The sequence below is a fragment of the Salvelinus sp. IW2-2015 genome, unplaced genomic scaffold, assembly GCF_002910315.2.
Source record: "Salvelinus sp. IW2-2015 unplaced genomic scaffold, ASM291031v2 Un_scaffold16283, whole genome shotgun sequence".
Lineage (NCBI taxonomy): Eukaryota > Metazoa > Chordata > Actinopteri > Salmoniformes > Salmonidae > Salvelinus > Salvelinus sp. IW2-2015.
In genome coordinates this window covers 281824-306667 of record NW_019957521.1, presented here as the reverse complement: position 1 = coordinate 306667, position 24844 = coordinate 281824, and the positions used below count along the sequence as shown (strand labels likewise).

The following is a 24844-nucleotide window of genomic DNA, read 5'->3' as shown; positions in this document are numbered from 1 at the left end:
AAAGGCGAGCAGCCACAGCCTTGCTGTTTTATACAGAGACTGATTCATTTTAAACCCACATACTGCTGCTGATTTTCAGTCTTGAGTGCCTTGCTTTAAATGTAAACAAGCAAATTCTTCCAAATATCATGGCCTCTAAGACGACCTGCACCCACTCTGTCCTGAACCCCCAACCCAGACCGCCCCTCCCCTCAGCAACTTCACAGAAGTTCCATCCACCACTACAGTCAATCACTTGCTCCCTTGACCTTATCCCTACACAAAACCTGCTCATCTAGCCTACTTCAGTTTGTCACCACCCTCATCAACAAGTCCCTGCTGACCGGTGAAGTACCAATGCAATCACTCTTCAAAACATCCTATCCAACTACAGCTCCATCTCCAACCTCCCCCTTTCTATCAAAAGTGTTGGAGAAAGTGGCTGCAAACCAGCTCAATTCCATCGGTCTTCCAATCAGCTGTACACATTTTTCCAGTCTCGCTTCTGGCCCTTGCACAGCACCAAAACAGCTCTGGTGAAAGTTAGCAACAACCTACTGATGGCTGCAGATTCTGGRTCACTTAGCCTCCTCCTCATCCTCTTAGATCTGTTCTACTTTTGACACCGTTGCCCAAGACAATCTCCTGCGGTGTCTCAGAGAGCACATCGCAGTCTCCGGAACTGCTCTGAACTGGTTCTCCACCTACCTCTCCAATAGGAAGCAGTAAATCACGATTGGAAAGTCCAGATCGGAGGAGTCTACAGTCACACGTGGTGTCCCACAGGGGTCTGTTTTGGGGCCTATTCTGTTCCTAATCTACATGCTCCCTCTCAGCCAAATCCTCAGATACTTCACTGAGTATACAAAACATTAACACCTGCTCTTTCCATGACAGACTGACCAGGTGAAAGCTATGATCCGTTATTGATGTCACTTGTTAAATCCACTTCRAATCAGTGTAAATGAAGGGGAGGAGACAGGTTAAATAAGGATGTTTAGTCATTGAGACATGGATTGTGTGTGTGCCATTGAGGGTGAATGTGCAAAACAAAAGATGTAAGTGCCTTTGAACGGGGTATGGTAGTAGATGCCATGCGCACCAGTTTGTGTCAAGAACTGCAACGCTGGTGGGTTTTTCACGCTCAACAGTTTCCCATGTGTATCAAGAATGGTCCACCACCCAAAGGACATACAGCAAATTTGATACAACTGTTGGAAGCATTGGAGTCAACAATGCCTGTGGAATGCTTTCGACACCTTGTAGAGCCCATGCCCCGACAAACTGAGGCTGTTCTGAGGTCAAAAGGGGTGGGGGGGTGGGGGTGCAACTCAATATTAGGAAGGTGTTCCTAATGTTTGGTATACTCAGTGTAAAACATCAACCTCCACTGCTACGCTGACGATACACAATTATATATTAACACAAATCCGGACACCATCTCAGCCCTAGCAGCTGCCTAGATGACATCAGGGCATGGATGAAAGAATTTCCTCCAGCTGAACAGCAGCAAGACAGAGGCTATGCTTATTGGGACACCCAAGCAGGTCACCAGTGCTGAAAACATCTGCACTAAAACTGATGGTCAAGCCATCCTTCTGTCATCTTGAACCCGGGAGTAAAGTTTGATCATTCGCTGTCCTTTGATGCCCATATAAAACATATCTGCAAAAAACTATTTTTTCCACCTAAGAAGCATCGCCCAGCTCAAACCATCGCCCAGCTCAAACCATCGCCCAGCTCAAACCATCGCTTTCCCAGCCAGATGCAGAGAAACTCATCCACGCATTGATCGTCTCCCGAATCGACAACACTGTCCGGGGGCCTTCCAGCCAAATCACTTCAGAGGCTTCTCTAGAATAGTCCACATCACCCCCATCCTTGCCGAACTCCACTGGCTACCGGTCAACTATAGGACTGACTTTAAAATGATCCTCCTAGTGTTTAAAGCCTTGAATGGATTTCGCCCCATCTACATTAGCGACCTATTTCTATCAATGAGCCACATCACACATGCAACTCCTGCAACACACCACTGCTTCAAGTCCCCAAGACATGTACTTTGGGGGACTGAGCCTTCTGCTCCATTGCCCCTCACCTGTGGAACTCTCTCCCTGACAAGAGCTGCTCCACTAATCTGAACTTTTAAAAACGGGCCTTAAAACACATTTCTACAGACTGACTTTCTTATTAGTCCTAATCTGGAAAGTCATTTTAGCACCAAGCCTACTATTGCCTTCAATCTAAAATATGTTATTGTATAAAAAAATATATAATTTCTGCCTATGTAAAGCTTAGAAATGCTTATGTAAAGCTTAGAAATCATTTTATTTGTTACATGCGCCGAATACAACTGGTGTACACAACTCAGTGAAATGCTTGCTTACAGAACCTTTCCCAACAACGCAGAGTTACTATTTTATTTTTGTAACTAAACGAGAAAAAAAAACAAATACAAGAATGGAGCTATATACAGCGAGTATCTGTACCAGATCAATGTGCAGAGGTACAAGGTACTTGAGGTATGTACACATGATCAAAAGTATGTGGACACSTGCTCGTCGAACATCTCATTCCAAAATCATGGGCATTAATATGGAGTTGGTCCCCCCCATTGCTGTGGGGACTTGATCCATTCAGCCACAAGAGGCAGCAGGTAGCCTAGTGGTTAGAGCGTTGGACTAGTAACCAAAAGGTTGCMAGATCGAATCCCCGAGCTGAGCTGTCGTTCTGCCCCCGAACAAGGCAGTTAAGCCACTGTTTGTAGGCCGTCTTGAAAATAAGAATTTGTTGTTAACTGACTTGCCTAGTTAAATAAAAATAAGAGCATTAGTGAGGTCAGGCACTGATGCTGGAATTCAACATGTCTTTTTTTTATATGGGTGGGATTTAGTCTTTTCAACCCATTAAAACATAGGTTGAGGTAAATATCTTCTCATCTGCAGCAACATGGTCCCGTTCTGTTGAGGTTCCCCTTCACCTCCATGACAATCTGGAGAGAACAAGAAGAAATGTAGTTCAGACAAAGACAATTTCCATAGTCTGTTCCTATGGTGTTGAAATATTTACTTCAACATACAGTGCATTCGCAAAGTATTCAGACCCCTTCCCTTTTTCCAAATTGTTACAGCCTTWTTCAAAAATTGATTAAATAAATTAAAATGTTCCTCATCAATACCACAATGACAAAGCAAAAATAAATAAAAGTTTAGAAATGTGTGCAAATGTATTCAAAATTAAAAACAGATGGTCAAAAGTTTTAGAACACCTACTCATTCAAGGCCTTTTCTTTATTTTGACTATTTTCTACATTGTAGAATAATAGTGAAGACGTCTAAACATATGGAATCCTGTAGTAACCCCAAAAAAGTGTTCCATCAAAACATACTTTATATTTGAGATTCTTCAAACAGCCACCCTATGCCTTTGCAAAGCTGTCACACTCTTAGCATTCTCTCAACCAGCTTAATGAGGTAGTCATCTGGAATGTGTTTCAATTAACAGGTGTGCCTTGTTAAAAGTTAATTTGTAGAATTTATTTAATGCGTTTGAGCCAATCAGTTGTGTTGTGACAAGGTAGGGGTGGTTTACAGAAGACTGCCCTATTTGGTAAAAGTCCAAGTCCATATTATGGCAACAGCAGCTCAAATAAGCAAAGAGAAACAGTCCATCATTACTTTAAGACATGAAGGTCAGTCAATGTGGAAAATGAAGAACTTTGAAAGTTCTTCAAGTGCAGTCGCAAAAACCATCAAGCGCTATGATGAAACTGGACCGCCACAGGAATGGAAGACCCAGAGTTACCTCTGCTGCAGAGGATAGTTCATTAGACTTACCAGCCTCAGAAATTGCAACCCAAATAAATGCTTCAGAGTTCAAGTAACAGACATCAACATCAACTGTTCAGAGGAGACTGAGTCAGGCCTTCATGGTCGAGTTGCTGCATAGAAACCACTACTAAAGTACACCAATTAGAAGAGACTTGCTTGGGCCAAGAAACACGAGCAATGGACATTTGCTTCAATTTGTCCTCTGTTCTGATGAGTCCAAATTGGAGATTTTTGGTTCCAACCGCCGTGTCTTTGTGAGACGCGGTGTGGGTGAACGGATGATTGCCGCACTTTTATTTCCCACCGTAAAGCATGGAGAAGGAGGTGTTATGGTGTGGGGGTACTTTGCTGGTGACACTGTCTGTGATTTATTTAGAATTCAAGGCACACTTAACCAGCATGGCTACCACAGCATTCTGCAGCGATACGCCATCCCATCTGGTTTGGGCTTAGTGGGACTATCATTTGTTTTTCCAACAGGACAATGACCCAACACACTGTGTAAGGGCTATTTGTCCAAGAAGGAGAGTGATGGAGTGCTGCATCAGGTGACTTGGCCTCCACAATCCACCAATTGAGATGATTTGGGATGAGTCGGAGCGCAGAGTGAAGGAAAAACAGCCAACAAGTGCTCCACATATGTGGGAACTCCTTCAAGACTGTTGGAAAAGCATTCCAGGTGAAGCTGGTTGAGAGAATGCCAAGAGTGTGCAAAGCTGTCATCAAGGCAAAGGGTGGCTATTTTAATTATCTCAAATCTAAAATGTATTTTGATTTTGTTTAACACTTGATTTTATGTGTTATTTCATAGTTTTGACGTCTTCTATTATTCTACAATGTAGAAAATAGTAAACATAAAGAAAAACCCTTGAATGAGTAGGTGATCTAAAACTTTTGACAGGTAGTGTATCTTATTTACATAAGTATTCAGAATATTTGACACTCGATACTCTTGCCCTGAATGCCAAGCGTCATGTCTGGAGGAAACCTGGCAACATCCCTACGGTGATACAAGGTGGCGGCAGCATCCTGCTGTGGAGATTTTTATCAGAGGCAGGGACTGACCTTCCAATTGGACAACGACMCTAAGCACACAGCCAGAACAACGCAGGAGTGGCTTCAGGACAAGTCTCTGAATGTCCTTGAGTGGCCCAGCCAGAGCCCGGACTTGAACTGAATCGAACATCTCTGGAGAGACCTGAAAATAGCAGTACAGCGACACTCCCCATCCAATCACTCCCCATCACCGAGCCACCGAGCCAACTAGGTTGAGAAAATTCTGTTGATGTGCCCTTCAGCAAGGCACTTAACCCTACTTGGGAAAGGGGGATACCTAGTGAGTTGTACAATTGAATGCATTCAACTGAAATGTGTCTTCCCGAATTTAACCCAACCCAAATTGCTCCTGTAAATCGCTCTGGATAAGAGCGTCTGCTAAATGACTAAAATGTCAATGTATAATTTAACAGCTTTGACAGTGCTGCAACAAAAGGGGGTTGGTGCAGAGTACCATAATAAAATGGTAGACAAACACCTATATAGGGCTCTGGTCCACTAGCCACGTAGGACCAGCCTGATTATTGTGCTCCCCATTCTGTTTAACAAGAGTGAGCTATAGACAGGTCTGGCTGGTTCACAAGGCTACTGGTCCACAATCATTATCAAGAATTAAACATGACATCTCACCTGGTCCTCTATAGACTCCATCTCTCTCTCACAGAGCTCCATGTCAGCCGAGTCGTCGTGTCCTGAGGCGTCCAACTCAGCCCCGGTCAGGAAGTCCTTTGGGGCCTCAGCAATGGCCCTGATAGCCTGGTCCTCCAGGGCCAAGGCTGTGTGACATGTCAGAATGGACATAGGTCCTGGATGTAGTGGGGTGTCCTACAGGAAATTAACAGATGGGGGGGAGGACATATGCTGCAAGAAGTTTATATTCCTCAACAAAGTAGATTAATACAGCTAAATAGGCTACAGGGGAAGTAAAAGGCAGATTTTTGTGAGCATGTATAACCAAACTGTAAGCCTTGTTAATGCTGTTCTAGGAGGTGTGTGTATCAAAGTGTTATTTTAGTATTTTAGAAGATATTTTTGTATCAAAGACCCATCATTTAAGTTTGTATTCATGCCTTAAAAAAAAGCCTGAACTTTTTTATTGGGTTTTGTCTGGCATCCCAGGAAATCAAGCGAGAAATCATGTGCAAATCCTGGAGACAGTCATGATTAATATATTAACACATTCTTACATGCTGACTAGACTGGGCATGCGTCATTGCGCGCATGTTGATTTTGTCCATCCACACCACACATCAGGACACCCTGGTTGAAATATCAAAACGAACTCTGAACCAACTAGATTAATTTGAGGACAGGTCATGCACATTTAGCTAGCTAGCTTGCTGTTGTTAGCTAATTTGTCCTGGAATATAAACATTGGGTTGTTATTTTCTGGATCTTTGTAGAATTTTGACCCCTTTTGAGTCACAAAAAAAGCATGTGTTACCTACTCTGACAATTAAATCGACAGATTAAAGGGGAAACCTAGTTGGTTTCTAGTAACCTCTCCTCCTTCAGTCTTCTTCTGTGGACTTTATATGGCAGTTGGCAACCAACTTTAAAGGTGCATTACCACCACCAACTGGACTTGAGTGTGGACCTCAGTTCATCTTTCAATCCCCCACGCGGGTGGGTATATGCTCCTAAAACCCAATGAGGAGATGGGAGAGGCCAGACTTGCAGCGCACAAATATAAAAAATAGAACCAAGTAATATATTAGTGCCTGGCTACGCAGATGCTAATTGATGCGGGCGAGCAGTTTGGATGAAATTGTAAAATAAAATGTACACATGCATGATATTCAACGCTCGCAGTGTGGTCAGCACGTTAGACAGCTGTGTTGCAACGGCAGGAAGTAGCTTTGAGCAGAGGTTTGCATTTTCAGTGCAGTTGCACTCATCCGCATTCCCCACCAGAGAGTATAACACTTAAAACATGGGAGTCAAAACAACATGCAACATTTTAGACAGTTTGGGGGTGAACATTTGAGGAAGAGAGGCATTTATTCCTTCCAACTGAATTGACTATCCCCTTTGCTAATATGGGGGAAAACCAACAGCCCATGGGAAGAGGTTAATGATGGCCCGGTTTGGATCTGAACAGCTACAACAAGCTGCCAGACTTGATTAGGGAGAGTGAAAATGTATATTTTGGGTGAAAATCAGTAAAAAAAAAAAAAAAAAAAAAAAAGGGTATATTAGCAATGGGTTAATCATTATATTATGGATATATCATAAGAGCAGGAAACTTGGTGGGAGTCAGACTTTACGTACGTCRCTGAACTCTAGCGGCAGGCTCTCTGTGGGCTGTAACGCTGCAGCACTCAGGTACATGTCTCTGGGTAGTACTGCATCTAGCTGCTCTGTGGCCAGGGCTGTCTCCTGTTCAGGCTGGTACATGGGGGGCGGCAGGCAGAGATGCAGGGGGCAGCGAGGTTCCTCAGACTGGCCCATGTGGACCGGCCTATCACACGGAACATCCTTTAGCCCCGGACACATGTTAAACAGTACCTGGTTACTGTCCTTGTAGATGTCTTATGGTCAAGGATAAACACTTAATTAAATAAAGTATTAGATTGCATCTTTGTGGACCACACCAACAGACCGTGACTATTAGATCTATAGGATGTTATTGCATTTCCATAGATGCATATGGCATTAAGAAGTTAAACAGAAACAAACATCTACCAGTTAGTAACCCATATAACATGGAGATTATCAGGGTTACTACAATTACCACATACCAATAAACTTAATATAATTACACTATGAATTAGACTTACTAGCTTACTAGATTACTAGCGTTACTTCACACAAGCTCACTACAATAACAGTATTAGGGTACTTGTATGAAAAGCTGGAAGGTGCAAATTATTTACAAGCTTGATTGGTTTTGTGCAACAATACTCTGTACCTCATTTACAATGGCTTTAGTTTGAATTAAATCAGGGTTTATTGATTCTTGGAAAAACATGCTAAATCAACAGCTGAATTACTTGCTACATCAGTCATTATGTTCAGCTTACTCTTGGTGACTATACAGTGCATTCAGAAAGTATTCAGACCCCTTGACTTTTCCACACATTTTGTTACGTTACAGCCTTGTTCTAAAGTGGATTAAACTACTGTTGTCTCAATCTACACACAATACCCCATAGTGACAAAGTAAAAACAGGTTTTTAGACATTTTTGCAAATGTATAAAATAAATACAATACAGAAATTGCTTATTTACATAAGTGTTCAGACCCTTTGCTATGAGTCTCGAAAATTAGCTCAGGTGCATCCTGTTTCCATTGATCATCCTTGATGTTTCTACAACTTGATTGGAGTCCACCTGTGGTAAATTCAATTAATTGGACATGATTTGGAAAGGCACACACCTGTCTATATAACATCCTACAGTTGACAGTGCATGTCAGGGCAAAAACCAAGCCATGAGGTCGAAGAAATTGTCCGTAGAGCTCCGAGACAGGATTGTGTCGAGGCACAGATCTGGGGAAGGGTACCAAAACATGTCTGCAGCATTGAAGGTCCCCAAGAACAACATGGCCTCAATCATTCTTAATTGGAAGGAATTTGGAACCACCAAGATATTTTACAGCAGCAGGGACTGAGACTAGTCTGGATCGAGGGAAAGATGAACAGAGCAAAGTACAGAAAGATCCTTGATGAAAACCTACTCCAGAGTGCTAAGGACCTCAGACTGGGGTGAAGGCTCACTTTCCAACAGGACAACAATCCTAAGCACACAGCCACAGCCAACGCAAGGAGTGGCTTCGGGACAAGTCTCTGAATGTCCTTGAGTGGCTCAGCCAGAGCCCGGATTTGAACCCGATCGATTGAGCGGAAAAAAACAATTTAATCAATTTTAGAATAAAGCTGTAACGTAACAAAATGTGGAAAAAGTCAAGTGGTCTGAATACTTTCTGAATGCACTGTAAGCAGGTCACATTTAAAAACATTGTTGGATGTATGCATCTGCTTGGAATAATGATATAATGATTTGTTAAGGAGAAAAGGAGGTGTTTGTTCCTTCCAACTGAATTGACTATCCCCTTTGCTAGAATGGGGGAAAACCAACAGACCATGGGAAGAGGTTAATGTTGCCCTGGTTTGGATCTGGACAGCTACAAAAAGCTGCCAGACTTGATTAAGGCCGCGTTAGCAATAAGAGGGAGTGTGAAAATGCAAGTGCATACATCTTCTTCAGTTCAAGCACATGTAAGAAATTGAAGGGCGCAAATGTCCAAGAAGTAGCGAGGCTGGCTGGTTAACATGGCAACATTCAAGCTTATGTTGTAGGTTATTATTAAGAGCATTAATAACTTACATAAGTCCATGTAAGTTATTGTATTCGTGCACATTTTAAAGTCAACCCATGATGGATCATAGATCATACTATGACGGATACGAGACAGCAGTGTCGTGTCATTGGGATAAAATGGTTAGAGCAGCGGGTCCCCTCCACTTTGAAAATACACCTCTGGCTGGATCTCACTGTATGGGCCTGTAGAGAGAACACACAATAACAGGGCAAAAAAGGTTAAAATCCTCAAACAAAAACTTCAGCTTCAACTTTAACACAAAATACATATTGAACAGAGGTTCCACATGCATTTGCTAACAAGTTAATCACGAAATCTTGMAAACTATCTGTACAGTATGCAGCAAAATATCACACTGTGCCCTCTACTGGCACTGTATTGTACATGTAAGGTCAAGCAGAGTGGTTTTACGGTGCTATAAACAGGTTGGTTATTTAGCAACAAAACCGATGCATGCGGAACATTGGGGCAAAACAGACAGGGTTGGCTTAGATTGTTAACAAAATATATTTAGTCTCCAAATGTTTATTGAAAACATATATACATTTGCACAATCAGCACTTGTCTCTCAAATACATTGTTAGTTGTTGATAAGCTAGCTAGCGAATTTTAGCCATATTAGCATAGAAGTKAAATCAGTCGAAACACCTCAAAACAAGACATCAAATCAAACGTTATGTTACATGTGCTGAATACACGTGTAGACCTTACAGTGAAGTGCTTACTTACAAGCCCTTAACCAACCGACAAAAGCCACTGCTCCAAAACTGCCATAAAAAAAGCCAGACTACAGTTTGCAACTGCACATGGGGACAAAGATCATACATTTTGGAGAAATGTCCTCTGGGATGAAACAAAAATAGAACTCTTTGGCCATAATGACCATCGTTATATTTGGAGGAAAAAGGGGGAGACTTGCAAGCCGAAGAACAACATCCCAACCGTGACGCACGGGGTGGCAGCATCATGTTGTGGGGGTGCTTTGCTGCAGGAGGGACTGGCGCACTCCACAAAATAGATGGCCATGAGGCAGGAAAATTATGTGGATATATTGAAGCAACATCTCAAGACATCAGTCAGGAAGTTAAAGCTTGGTCGCAAATGGGTCTTCCAAATGGACAATGACCCCAAGTATACTTCCAAAGTTGTGGCAAAATGGCTTAAGGACAACAAGGTCAAGGTATTGGACTGGCCATCACAAAGCCCTGACCTCAATCCTATAAAAAAAAAACTTTGTGGGCAGAACTGATAAAACGTGTGCGAGCAAGGAGGCCTATGAACCTGACTCAGTTACACCAGCTCTGTCAGGAGGAATGGGCCAAAGTTCACCCAACTTATTGTGGGAAGCTTGTGGAAGGCTACCCRAAACGTTTGACCCAAGTTAAACAATTTAARGGCAATGCTACCAAATAMTAATTGAGTRTATGTAAACTTCTGACCCGCTGGGAATGTGATGAAAGAAATAAGAGCTGAAATAAATCATTCTCTCTACTATCATTCTGACATCACATTCTTAAAATAAAGTGGTGATCCTAACTGACCTAATTAAGGGAATTTTTACTACGATTAAATGTCAGGAATTGTGAAAAACTGAGTTTAACGTATTTGGCTAAGGTGTATGTAAACTTCCGACTTCAACTGTATGTAATGTGGTAGAGAACACAGTWTCCGAATATTGCAGTCTTACTTAAGAGGGTCCTTGTGGTTATTGTCAATACTGTCAGCTTCACTGTCTGGGTCTCCACTACAGGTCTGGTCAGGAACGAGTGGTCCCTGCTCACCCTCACTCTGTAGATGAGGACAGCTGGACAGACAATCCTCATCAGCTCCCCTGGACTGTGACTTGGCTCAATGCAGTGGAGGAATGTACAGGAATGGGACCATGCACTTAATAGTAAATGCTCCCTTTACCTGGAATAGCAACTATTATAAAAAATAACAGCTATCAGGACACCGGAGAGTAAAAAATGAGCTGTTAAATATGGTGCAACACATTTTGTTGTGCATGGTCTGATAAATAAAATAGGAGGTTAAAATATGTTGCCAATGCATATGTGTAGAAAGAAAAAAGACGGTGCAGAAACATTTCACACCTAGGATGAGGCTGGCTTCACTGCGGCCACTGTCCTGCTCATGGGTCTCAGTGCAGTTGTATCCACTGAGCAGAGATAGGAAGGCCTCAGGAGAGGGACCAGATGAGGCCTTCCTCAACTGGGCCTGGAGAGCCATGGCATTCCACCTAAAGCAATTCCTGTCCTCCAGGACGTGTTTGATGCAGAACTCCCTCCAGGCGGGGCTGGGAGCAGGGCCGCTGGGTGAAGGAGCAGGCCTTGGGCTCTTGGGTACGGGCAGTCTGGGACAAACGGCCCCAGTTTGACGGCAACACGTGGATCCTTATCCTGTTCATTAGTGGTTCTGGAAGGGAAATACATACTTTAGGTGAGCACCAGGTGCTGAAGCAGCAACGATACAGTTAAGCGTCAACATGGTTAGTCAGCTGAGACTCGGGCAATATGTGATGGCAAGCAGAGAATACAGGGGGCACTAGAGTGCATCTTGCTACTACCACAGTACAGTAAACATGGGACATGTAAAGTTGATTTGTGTRTGTTGTTCACGGACCTGACCTTAGGCTTTTTTATGGCATTTTCACACAGTTTGACTATTTGAAGATTTTAAATAAATKTGAAAATTTGTAGCTACTTTAAGTTAATAACTTCAGTCAACACGTTAAGAGATAAAGCAGATTGCGTTCATTGCACCTGTCACATGACGAAGCTTACCGTAGTTCCCCAGAACAGTTGAGCCAGTCATGTGTGTTTGTAAACAGCACAACGGGAGAAAACGAGCTGGTGAGTCCATAGCGTTCTATATCTATCGGTGAGTCTCTGTTGTGCAGCACACGAGGTGATGAAGTTACCCTTGTATGCAATTCACTACTAAATGTTTGCCATCGGATACACTACATGGCCAAAAATGTGGACACACTTTAAAAATTAAAAAAAATAATAATATATAAAAAAATAAAAAAATAAATTAAAATATTAAAAATAAATACAAATCTGTGAATTTGGCTATTTCAGCCACATCCATTGCGACAGGTTTATAAAATCGAGCACACCGCCATGCAACCTCCATAGACAAACATTGGCAGTAGAATGGCCTGTACTGAAGAGCTCAGTGACTCAACGTGGCACCGTCATAGGATGCCACCTTTCCAACAAGTCACTTCGTCAGATTTCTGCACTGCTAGAGCTGCCCCGGTTAACTGTAGGTGCTGTTAATGTGAAGTGGAAACATCTCGGAGCAACAACAACCCAGCCGCGAAGTGGTAGGCCACACAAGCTCACAGAACAGGACCGTCAAGTGCTGAAGCCTGTAAAAATCATTTGTCCTCGGCTGACAACACTCACTACCGAGTTCCAAACTGCCTCTGGAAGCAATGTCAGCACAAGAACTGTTCGTCGGGAGCTTCATGAAATGGGTTTCCATGACCGAGCAGCCGCTTACAAGCCTAAGATCACCATGCGCAATGCCAAGCGTTGGCTGAAGTGGTGTAAAAGCTTGCTGCCATKGGACTCTGGAGCAGTGGAAACGTGTTCGCTGGAGTGATAAATCACACTTCACCATCTGGGAGTCCGGCGGACAAATCTGGGTTTGGCGGATACCAGGAGAACGCTACTAATGGTCTGAGGCTGTTTTTCATGGTTCGGGCTAGGCCCCTTAGTTCCAGTCAAGGGTAATCATAACGCTACAGCATACAATGACATTCTAGACGATTCTGTGCTTCCAACTTTGTGGCAACAGTTTGAGGAAGGCCCTATCCTGTTTCAAAATGACAATGCCACCGTGCACAAAGCGAGGTCCATGCAGAATTTTGTTGGTGAAAGAGATCAGTGTGGAAGAACTTAACTGGCCTGCACAGAGCCCTGACCTTAACCCCATCGAACACCTTCGGGATTAATTGGAACACAGACTACGAGCCAGGCCTAATCACCCAACGTCAGTGCCCGACCTCACTAATGCTCTTGTGGCTGAATGAAAGCAAGTCCCTGCAGCAATGTTCCAACATCTAGTGGAAATCCTTCCCAGAAGAGTGGAGGCTGTTATATTAATTCCCATGATTTTGGAATGAAATGCTTGACAAGCAGATGTCCACATACTTTTAGCCATGTAATGTAGCTGATGGCAAACATTAAGTAGTGAATTGCATACAAGGGTAATAACTTCATCACCTAATGTGCACCTGCACAACAGAGACTCACCGATATAGTGCATCTTATCATGGCTTTCTGCCATAAGTCAAAGAGCTCTGGATGCTTTGTGTACAGCTACCTTATTTTTTCTCCTCCGTTCTTATCTGTGTAAACATGCTGCTCTTCCTTCAGTAAAACATGCATCACAACTTTGTTCATTTGCCAAATTTCTCTTGTTCACTTTCACATGCAAATGTCCACATTCACCGAAAATGACATTCGGTAGCTACTAGCTATGCTTGTATAACTTGAAGAGCTGGATTTGCCCGTCTTTACTATTATTATTATTTTTTTTTTTTTTTGCTCTATAACATTTCGCTAATAGCATCTGATTTTGCTATTAGTTTGTATTAAATTTTGTTACCATTCTGGTAAGAGGCCCAATGGTCTTTTCTTGCGTTTTTAGCGCCCCCTTGTGTGCTATGCCCTATAATACCGTAAATTCCGGGATGAGAGAATGATGGTGTGACGATATGAAAATATGGATTGTGCCCAAGCCTACACCAGAGTTTGGAAAAACCTCACCAAACCATGTGTGAAAGCCCTCTTAGAATCCAAGAGTGAAATGCTTACTCGTCTCTAACATGTAGGCTCAGAATACCCGAACAGACCCATTAAGTCAGAATGTTGAACAAACATATCAAATTACTTTACCCATTGTCCGCTGAATTTGTCCCCATGTCGGAGGTAATCTAAGGCAAAATATCGACAGGGAAGCGTAGAACTTGAAGAGCTGGATTTGCCCGTCTTTGCTATTAGTTTGTTTGTTTGTTTTCTCTCTATAGCATTTCGCTAATAACATCTAATTTTGCTATTAGTTTGTATTATCACCCAGACCTTCAGTATGTGGGTCTGCATGTCAGTTTTTCGCACGCGACAAACACTTACACAATATGGCCGAACCTAACCGAACATTGTCCCATGCAATCAGCTGGCAAGGAAATGTGCTTTGGTCGACTAAGTTCGGTTACATTCAGCTATTGTTTACATATTGTGCATCACATGTAATGCCTCAGGAAAATACAAGTGACAGAACCTACCGACGCCGCAAAAAGTATTCCTGTGGATACCCCATCTCCACCTCCTACTGCCAAAAGGCTAAACAGCACGGACAACCGGTAAAGTAAGAGTACATACAGTGGGGCAAAAAAGTATTTAGTCAGCCACCAATTGTGCAAGTTCTCCCACTTAAAAAGATGAGAGAGGCCTGTAATTTTCATCATAGGTACACTTCAACTATGACAGACAAAACGAGAAAAAAAATCCAGAAAATCACATTGTAGGATTTTTAATGAATTTATTTGCAAATTATGGTGGAAAATAAGTATTTGGTCACCTACAAACAAGCAACGATTTCTGGCTCTCACAGACCTGTAACTTCTTCTTTAAGAGGCTCCTCTGTCCTCCACTCGTTACCTGTATAATGGCAATGTTTGAACTTGTTATCAGTATAAAAGACACCTGTCCACAACCTCAAACAGTCACACTCCAAACTCCACCATGGCAAGACCAAAGAGCTCACAAAGGACACCAGAAACAAAATTGTAGACCTGCACCAGGCTGGGAAGACTGAATCTGCAATAGGTAAGCAGCTTGGTTTGAAGAAATCAACTGTGGGAGCAATTATTAGGAAATGGAAGACATACAAGACCACTGATAATCTCCCTCGATCTCGGGGCTCCACGCAAGATCTCACCCCGTGGGGTCAAAATGATCACCAGAACAGTGAGCAAAAATCCCAGAACCACACGGGGGACCGAAGTGAATGACCTGCAGAGAAGCTGGACCAAAGTAATAAAGCCTACCATCAGTAACACACTACGCCGCCAGGGACTCAAATCCTGCAGTGCCAGACGTGTCCCCCTGCTTAAGCCAGTACATGTCCAGGCCCGTCTGAAGTTTGCTAGAGAGCATTTGGATGATCCAGAAGAAGTTGAGGGGAGTGATCATATGGTCAGATGAAACCAAATATAACTTTTTGGTTAAAAACTCAACTTGTCGTGTTTGAGGAACAAAGAATGCTGAGTTGCATCCAAAGAAACACCATACCTACTGTGAAGCATTGGGTGGAAACATCATGCTTTGGGCTGTTTTTCTGCAAAGGGACCAGGACGACTGATCCGTGTAAAGGACAGAATGAATGAGGCACATGTATCGTGAGATTTTGAGTGAAAACCTCCTTCCATCAGCAAGGGCATTGAAGATGAAACGTGGCTGGGTCTTTCAGCATGACAATGATCCCAAACACACCGCCCAGGCAACGAAGGAGTGGCTTCGTAAGAAGCATTTCAAGTCCTGAAGTGCCTAGCCAGTCTCCAGATCTCAACCCCATAGAAAATCTTTGGAGGGAGTTGAAAGTCCGTGTTGCCCAACAACAGCCCCAAAACATCACTGCTCTAGAGGAGATCTGCATGGAGGAATGGGCCAAAATACCAGCAACAGTGTGTGAAAACCTTGTGAAGACTTACAGAAAACGTTTGACCTCTGTCATTGCCAACAAAGGGTATATAACAAAGTATTGAGAAACTTTTATTGACCAAATACTTATTTTCCACCATAATTTGCAAATAAATTCATTAAAACTCCTACAATGTGATTTTCTGGATTTTTCTTCTCATTTTGTCTGTCATAGTTGAAGTGTACCTATGATGAAAATTACAGGCCTCTCTCATCTTTTTAAGTGGGAGAACTTGCACAATTGGTGGCTGACTAAATACTTTTTTGCCCCACTGTATAACTGTATTCGCCATTCTGGCTTGTAGACTCTTGCGTCTTTTTTAGGGTGCCTTCGTTCAGACAGAAGAACCATGGGGTAACAGTCTGATGTTTAGGCAAACCTGACCTATGTCTGACATTAACTTAATCTGTAATTCAAGCCTTACTCAACTTCAGCAATCAAAAGATAAATACTAAAATAGGTGGATCAGCATAAACAGTGACAGTTGGGCTGAAGGACAGCATGACCAGAGGTAAATAAATTAGGTCAAGAAAAGCACAGGGCAGCTGTCTAGACAACATGCCACATGGACATGATTTCAGATCTGACCTTTGTACATGCGGCTGATAGTTAAGTTATTCAGGAAAGTAACTTTAGCAAGAGACATGGCCTTTCATTGCAAATTTATTGACAATAAAAATGTTAATTGCTAACTAGCAAGACAGGTATAATAACTATCTAGTTTGCCCAACACAGGTATGTTCAGGATAAAACAAACTGTAGCTATTGTAGCTACTAAAGCACTAATATTTATTTTCGAGGACCATTAATTTGTAATATTATGCAAGTGTTTCTAGTCGCCACCAGATGGCAGTATATCGCCACAACCTCATGAATAAATAGTAAGTTATTTTTTTCTCTTCACTACCTTACAAATTCTACTCAATAATACGTGTTTCACTACTTATTTACTACGTACATGAGTGAAGTCAGTACTGATGATGTTTCCTTACATGAACTGTAACTATGTACATTTTTTGAAATTGTTGCATTTATATTTTTGTTCAGTGTACATGATAATAATATTAAATTGTCTATTTAAATTGTCTTTATATTTCACTAAATGTTAGGTCCCACATGCTGCCCAACACATGGCATGAAAGTGAATTCTGACAATGTAAAAGGCCCTTAGTTGACTCTAAAATGTTGAAAAGAAACAAGTTATTGTGCGATATGATTAAAGATTCTAGGGGACCCCACATGTGTCCCAGACCCCAAGTTTGGGAACCACTGTACTACTAACCTCTCTCCCTGCTTGCTTCAATGCTTCCTCTCGGCGGGATTAGAAATCAGATCAAGAAGCCTTCTGAGCGTTGATCAACACTTGGAAGGCAATAATATGTGGGTAAACGATAATTAAAATAAAAAAGGCGAGTAAAGGCCATTTCACAAATGTACATTTTAGTCATTTAGAAGACGCTCTTATCCAGAGTGATTTACAGTGGTGAGGGCATACATTTTAGTACTGGTCCCCCGTGAAAATCGAACCCACAACCCTGGCATTGCAAGCGCCATGCTGTACTAACTGAGCTACACAGGATTATTAAAAAAATTGCTTAAACGCTATTTACCCTCCACTACGTCGCTGGATGGGTCTGGCAAAGCCATTCATAAACATCAATATCCTGCTAGGCAGAATTTAATCTACATTTGCCCTGCATGCTAGCTAACAATATGATGTTTGGAGGCTCCTAATCAGTCAGTTCTGTACCTGCCAGGCTAACACTGAACCCACACCGGCTGCGTTCGTGCGCCATAGTGCATAAATGTATTTTGTCCCCCTACACCAAACACGATCACAACATGCAGGTTAAAATATCAAAACAAACTCTGAACCAATGACATTAATTTGGGGACAGGTCAAAAAGCATTACACATTTATGGCAATCTAGCTAGTTAGCTTGCACTTGCTAACTCATTTGTCCTATTTAGCTAGCTTGCTGTTGCTAGCTAATTTGTCCTGGGATATAAACATTGAGTTGTTATTTTACCTGAAATGCACAAGGTCCTCTACTCCGACAATTAATCCACACATTAAACAGTCAACCAAATCTTTTCTAGTCGTTTCTAGTCATCTCTCCTCCTTCCAGGCCTTTTCATCTTTGAATTTATATGGTGATTGGCATCTAAACTAATAGTATTGTAATGAAACAGCAGGAAGCGGGTCTCAAACCCTCGACCTTCTAGCCCGAGGTCCGGCGCGCTATCGACTGTGCCGCAAAAGCATGCTCGTGCAGCAGAGTCGATTTCCGTGTTTATAAACCCAGGGTCGTTACAGTATTACCAACACAGTTCATCTTTCAATCACCCACGTGGGTATAACCAATGAGGAGATGGCACGTGGGTACCTGTTTCTATAAACCAATGAGGAGATGGGAGAGGCAGGACTTGCAGCGCGATCTGCATCAGAAATAGAAAGGACTTCTATTTTTGTCCTTGGCAACGCAGACGCTCATTGACGCGCACAAGCAGTGTGGGTGCAATAATTGAATAACATAGATTTCTACATTTATTTTGCATTGCACGCGACTAGAGCGTGTAGTCAGGGTATGAGGGGACAAAATAAATGTATGCACGATGGCGCACGTGCACAGCCGGTTTGGGTTCGGTGTATGTGGCAGTGTGGGTAGAATGAGCGGTGTATGTGGCAGTGTGGGTAGAATGAGCGTGCTTGCCTGGCAGCCAGCTCGCAAAACACTTTAGAAAATAAAACTCTGTAGTCTGGAAATGTATTCATAAAACCAATACTTTTCTAATATTTTTCAGATTAACATATTTTATCATTTTCTATTCTTTCATTTTAATTCAACTTGAGAAATTATATGATTTAAGGTATTCTATTACTTGAATTTCAGAGTGCCAAATCCAAGTACTTTAAGCACCTCAAGCACTTTGTGCGAACCCTGTACATTGATAAAGCTAAAATCATAAAGTTACTGGTCCCCTCCCCATGTCAAATTCTTGGATTCAGGAGGAGGGTATATTTAGAGGATAGGGTGACTCACCCTAACACTCATTTTAATACACCAACGGTAACATAATATTCCCTTACCCAATTTAAATAAGTACCGCCATGTAACCAACATCAGAGAAGGCATGTTTGCAGAGGGGCGTGGTTAATATAGCTATACTGCGGGAGTTGTCATGTAATTACTTCTGTGAACCACATCACGAGATGCCAAATGGGAGATGTATAATAAACTGCAATTTAAAATGTGCTTTGAGTTGCTTTGTGCATCACCAGATTTTCTTGAAATTGATTTTACTGCATCCAAGTTTCTTGACATAGGCGTTTCAAAGAGCTGACAGTCAAGGCAAGCACAAGAATATAAACTCCCCGCCCACTCAGGGTCATGACTAGTTTCCAAAGCCACAAAGTCATAAACCCTTCATATTTCTACAAATTCTATTCAAACGTGATTTTAAACCTAACCTTAACTACACTGCTAACCTTAGGCCTATCCCTAAATTAAGGTAGTTAGCAATGAGGAAAAAATTATCCGTAACATTTTTTTTTATGGCTGCTATGTTTGTACCTCAAAGTGCTATTTTACATGGGAATCAGAATGACTGTTCGATACCTTTATGACGATCCTGCATAAACCCAATCACGTGCAACATGGAACAGGCCCGCCTCTTTTTTTAGCGCAAATTCTGCGAACTGTAGATTTTTTGTTAGCTTGCTAGCCAGCTAGCTTTAGTAGCTATGTTTGTTTAGCGTTCGTTAGCCTCTATGTAGCAAAATAGTTATTTATTCGCTGTCAATGTACAGTTGCCCTCTGATGTAACCAAAATAAGTTAATGGACAAGAAAATTACTTTTAAAAATAATTTTGGTTGATACGAGGAGTTTACCTTGTCGTTACCTAACCAGTTATCAAAAGCACACTGCACCTTTTTTCCCCGCACACCCTCTGAGTTGAGAAGATACCAGCCCCATTTGAGCTTTGATTGGTGTAGACTTGTGGGTGTGACATACACGATTGGTTGAAAGACCTCTCTGTCAAGTTAGAGAACCCACATCTGAGCAAGCGGAGATATTCAATGCATCTAGCCTAAGAACAACCCACCACACCCCCTCGGACGATATTGCCTAAATATACTAAACATTAGGAACGTATTCCTAATATTGAGTTGCACCCCCCTCAGTGTAATTTCAGTAAAAACAAGTTAGTTGCGTGATAAGATACACAAGAACATTTAGAAAGGGGGTTTTCTTCAAACATTTATTGACATGGGATTATATCAAACACATTTTTAAAAAAATAACCGTGTTCACAACAAAACAATGCAGACTTTTAGATACATTTTAAACAAAAGATAGCCCAAACATTCCTATTCCAGACCTGAGTTTGTGGTACCACGACAACATTAACAAGATGTGACAATAGGTACAGACTGATACAACTTTTGGAAAAGTTTATGAAGTAGATGAGTAGCACTGTGACTTTGCATTTAGTTGCATGTCTTCCTTCTATTTTCATATCAGCTTTATTTTGTAGTCATTCATGTTCAACAAACATTCACACAAGACAGACTGCATACAGTTATCCATGTATCAGTCCCAGTCGATCCTTAACTTAATATAGTACCAATGTGTGTCTTATCGTATAATACAAAACACAGAATGGAAGCATAATGCTGCATAATGCTCCTGGTAATACAAAATACAATTTCCTCAGTTTTAACAATAAAAAAATCTGTTTGATTACAATCTTGCTGGGATAAAGATTCAGTGCATTTTAAAGCATATCCATGTGTTTCTCTTCATATATCATAAAGGCTTACCTGAGTGACAAGAATCAATGGTTGGGCTCAAGTACTGTAGAAACTGAGCAGACTGTAGAAACAGTAGAACTGTACACCTGTTCCCTCAATGCATCAGTTAAAGTACTAGGAAACAGCTCCCATAATGTCAACTCTTTCCATTATATACAAAACCAATCAATAGCAAAATACCACATCAAATCAGTATGCCACAGCTGTTTTACATGATTTCCAGCTGATTAATTGTCCATTGGCAGCTTATAGATTGGTTGGTTGTTTAGCAACAAAAGCAATGTGTGCACAACTATGGGGCAAAACAGACAGGGTTGGCTTAGATTGTTGACATGTAAACTATATTTAGTCTCCAATGTTTATTGAAAACATAAATACATTTGCACAATGAGCACTTGTCTCTCAAATACATTGTTACAGTTGTTGGTTAGCTAGCTTGTGAAGTTTAGACATATTAGCATAGATGTGACACCAGTCAAAACACCTAAAAAACAAGACATGGTAACAAGAACAAGAAAACTAACTGAAATGAGTCACCTACAATTCCCCACATGGCAGCCTCTTGTATTGGTTCTAGCCATCTGGCCATCCAGAATCACAACACACAGACTTCTGCCCCATTGAAGCATGTGCATCGTTTTTGTGACGTTGTCAGCTAACCCATCCATTGGACAAAGAGAGTTCTGTTAAACGGTCTGAAACATGTCAGAGCTAAGTTCAAGCCCATTTCCACTATCATACAATTTTAAACATGATTTAAGGAGAAAGACTATACCAGTTTGACCAATAAGCATGACAAACAGCAAGTCTGGAACATGAAGGGAAAGATTCTCTTAATTGAACAGGTCCTTCTCACTGAAATTAAATGTTGACTGTGACACAGTGGTACCGGAGATGTTCTTATGTTAAAACCTCTAAAGTCCCTCAGTTGAGCATGTGTGATCGCCACAAGCAACCATATGGTGTGGCATGAAACCAGAAAAACAAATTATCTAAATAATATAGACAAGATTATGCACCTTACCAAAATCTCACAAAAATACAATTTCAGTTGCATTCAAAATGTACGAGTGAAGACATCAGTTATCGTTAAAACAGTAGTGGAAGCAACACTATGAATTCTGTTCAAAGCACTAAGACAAAAATCAGTCCATTATCAAAATGTGTAGGAATATGTAGATAAGTACTGTAGTATAAACTCTGTACGTTAGTGTAATTATTTGAGTATGACTAACATTTTACAACCATTTAAAACAATGACTGCAACACATTCAAATCTAGAAACTAAAATACAAGCCTTAAGGGAAATAAAATAAAATGTAAAGTAAACTTCATATTTGTCATGTCCAGCATCTACCGAAAATCAACATGTAAAAATGCCACATTTCTGTATTGTAGTAAAAATGTTAAAAATTAAAAGAGGAAGATAAGTTTTCCTAATATGCATCATTGGATTTAAACCAAATATGAGTTGGCATTGCATATTCATTGGAAATACTTATATTCCTCTATTTTTAACTACAAGAAAATGCACCATTTTCACATGTTGATGTTGGGGTGGTGCTGGAGATGAATATGAAATAGAAAAACTGAAATGTTCCTTTAAATTTCAAGTATTTTTTGCAACTTTTAACTAAATGTAAAAATATTTTGTCCACTAAAGTCATTTTACATTATATATTAATTAAGTGTTGCAAATAATGCAGAGGGGAAAAAATGTACTACAATAGACAAAATGGAGGGGGGGCAAAAATCTGATTCAGTGACTATTTTTTCAACAAAAACATTTAAAATGATGGCTTTGAAGACATGCATTCTCAAATAGACTTGTGTAAGCACTCAACTATCCTTCAGTTCAACAGGACACAGCAGAAAGCGCGGGGGAGGCAGTTGGCAAAATGTTCTAATTGCATTCAACAGTAATAATAAATAGTATATTAAAAACATTCTGAAAAATACTAATTGTTAGCGAGACTTACACAATTTAAGAAGTGAAGCAGACAAGTTTGTTTCTTCTACTGTGCATTCAAAATGACTTAAACAGCCATGTTTAAAATATCAGGTCCAGTCATTCCATCAAATTGGATTTGAGTTCATATCACAATACAAAAATGAATAACATCAAAAATAGTATTTACATTTTTTTATAAATAAACTCATTTTGTTTTCTTTCACACCTGTTATTGCCCCACAGATGTATTGGATATGATGATGTAACAAGGGAGAAACTTCTGTACACGCATCACTGAAAAGTATGTATTGGAAGTACATTTCTTTGCTGTCAAGTTGAAAACCACAACATGATTCATTCAAATACATAAAGGGACCCAAAGTCACAGTGCAAATGTCTTAAGGAAGGATGTGGAGGCATCTACAGTTACTGTCAGTAATTCACCCCTTCATCAGGGATCATTTTGGTAAAGGGGGTAGCGGAGGTGGCGGTTCAGCAGGCAGGGGTGGTGGTCGAGACCCCCCCCTGGACCCTCCGCTGTATCTGTACTCCCCGTACTGAGACCGGTAGTCAAACATGGGAGGCTGAGCAGGTTGGACCCCCTGAGCACTCAGTAAAGAGTTCAGCATCTCAAATGTGTCCTGGTACTCATTTGACTGGCTTCCCCCGCCTGCATTGTGTCCGTTAGTGTCAGTCTTGTCCCCCTTGGAGTGAGAGAAGTTTCCCTGGTGGAGGGAGGGGAGACCCAGGGATGGGAGGATCTCAGCAGTTTGCGCCCCCAGGGAGTGTGCACTGGAGGCGGCTAACAGAGCAGGTAGCTGGTGGGCTGAGTTCCTGGAGGACTTAGAGACTTTGGAGGGGTGGGATCCCTGGGACTCCGTGGAGTGTGTCCTCTTTCGAGATGCAGAGGAAGAGGAGCTCATTCTAGATGAGTCACTGGGGGTCTTTTTGCTACCACTTCCTCCTACAGCTCCAGCAGCACTGGCTGAGTGTTTATGTGACGAGGACGAAGAGACGGAAGCACCGCTCAAAGACGACGATGAATGATGGTGGTGGTGGTGGTGATGGTGGTGGGAGCGTTCTCGATGCTTGCCCTCCCTACTCTTGCCCCCCTCCTCTCCCGAGCCTGCACTGCGTACTTTCTCAGGCACCCGGATTCTCACTTTGATGTCCTGTTCTCCTCCGGCTCCTCTGTTCCCTCCTCCACTGTGCCCCCCTCCCCCCCCAGTCCCCAGAGGGAGGCGCATCTTCAGGGAGCTGCGCTCGCCCCTCTCCTTTTCCAGGGGGATCTTGAGGATGATGGGCGAGGGGCTGCTGAGGTCAGAGGAGGCTGAGCTGGAATGGTGGGAGCTGGACTGCTGCTGATCACGGTGGTACTTCTCCTTCCTCTGATGTTGGCCTATCAGAGCTTGGGCTGCCGAGGCATACTCCCTCTTCACGCTGGCCTCCATGTTCTCCAGCTTCCTCTTCTGAGCAGCCAGGACATCAGCGTGCTTGGCCCGGTACTCACTCAGTGACACCTTGGCTGGGGCGTGCAGCTCGACGTGGTTGGGCTGGTCGGAGCCACTGCCCAGGGTCGACTTGAGCTCCAGTAGTATGGGAGCCATGGATGAGGAAGAAGATGAAGAGGAAGGGTTGGAGAGGCTGGCCAGCGTGGTCTCAGAGGACGACATGGAGATCATGCTCATCATACAATCTGTCTGGTCCCCGTCCTCTGGCACCTTAGACTTCCCTCCCTTCACTGTCTGACCTGCCGCCTGGAGCAAGAGGAAAGGAAATACCCTGAATGAAATGGAGCTATGAGAATTTAAAATCAGTGCAAGTATGTTACAAACTACAACTTACTTTCCAGTTGCGAATGCGTTTTAATCGGCTTGGTGTCTTCTCCAAGATCTGTAGGAAGTCGTGAGTGAGCTCTGTGGGTAACAAAGTATTACAAGGGGCTCTGCAATTCACTTCCTTACAATATAACCAACATCTGCAGACACACAAAATGAAATTCAAACATACCATCCAGCAGCTCAAGGGTGACAGTATTGTCCACATACTCCCACCAGTGCTTGCCATCTGTGGAGACAGGGATCTCCCAGTTGGACCACTTGCAAGCCAGGTGGATGCAGACGCAGGCCACTATGGGTGGGCTGTACTGCAGGCAGAATGTGGTCAGGTGTAG

The 24844-nt window shown here is 42.2% G+C and overlaps 2 protein-coding genes across 6 annotated transcripts in view; both read right to left on the bottom strand.

Moving 5' to 3' along the window:
• Positions 1-1297: 1297 nt before the first annotated feature.
• On the bottom strand, positions 1298-17446 carry LOC112080358 (KAT8 regulatory NSL complex subunit 2-like). 3 transcript variants are annotated; one of them, XM_070442520.1, is made up of 6 exons: positions 17186-17446; positions 10877-11604; positions 9276-9371; positions 7137-7385; positions 5496-5690; positions 1298-2971 (listed from the first exon to the last, which is right to left on the bottom strand). In XM_070442520.1, the coding sequence occupies exons 3-6, from the start codon at positions 9294-9296 to the stop codon at positions 2915-2917; spliced, it is 522 nt and encodes a 173-aa protein (XP_070298621.1). In that variant the 5' UTR covers positions 9297-9371; positions 10877-11604; positions 17186-17446; the 3' UTR covers positions 1298-2914. The 3 variants fall into 3 exon arrangements, with proteins under 3 accessions (XP_070298621.1, XP_024001856.2, XP_070298620.1); XM_024146088.2 differs by lacking the exon at positions 17186-17446 and adding an exon at positions 11973-12044 and having other exon boundaries at positions 7137-7326; positions 9195-9371; XM_070442519.1 differs by lacking the exon at positions 17186-17446 and adding an exon at positions 11973-12044 and having other exon boundaries at positions 11283-11604.
• Positions 17447-20204: 2758 nt separating this feature from the next.
• The window catches only part of LOC112080355 (cyclin-T1), a 12436-nt gene continuing 7796 nt past the window's right edge, over positions 20205-24844 (bottom strand). For all 3 annotated transcript variants that reach the window (XM_070442517.1, XM_070442516.1, XM_070442518.1), the window contains 3 exons: positions 24682-24840; positions 24517-24587; positions 20205-24428 (listed from right to left, as the gene is read on the bottom strand). In XM_070442517.1, coding sequence (XP_070298618.1) covers positions 23130-24428; positions 24517-24587; positions 24682-24840 — 1529 coding nt within the window. In that variant the 3' untranslated portion in view covers positions 20205-23129. The remainder of the gene's footprint in view (positions 24429-24516; positions 24588-24681; positions 24841-24844) is intronic.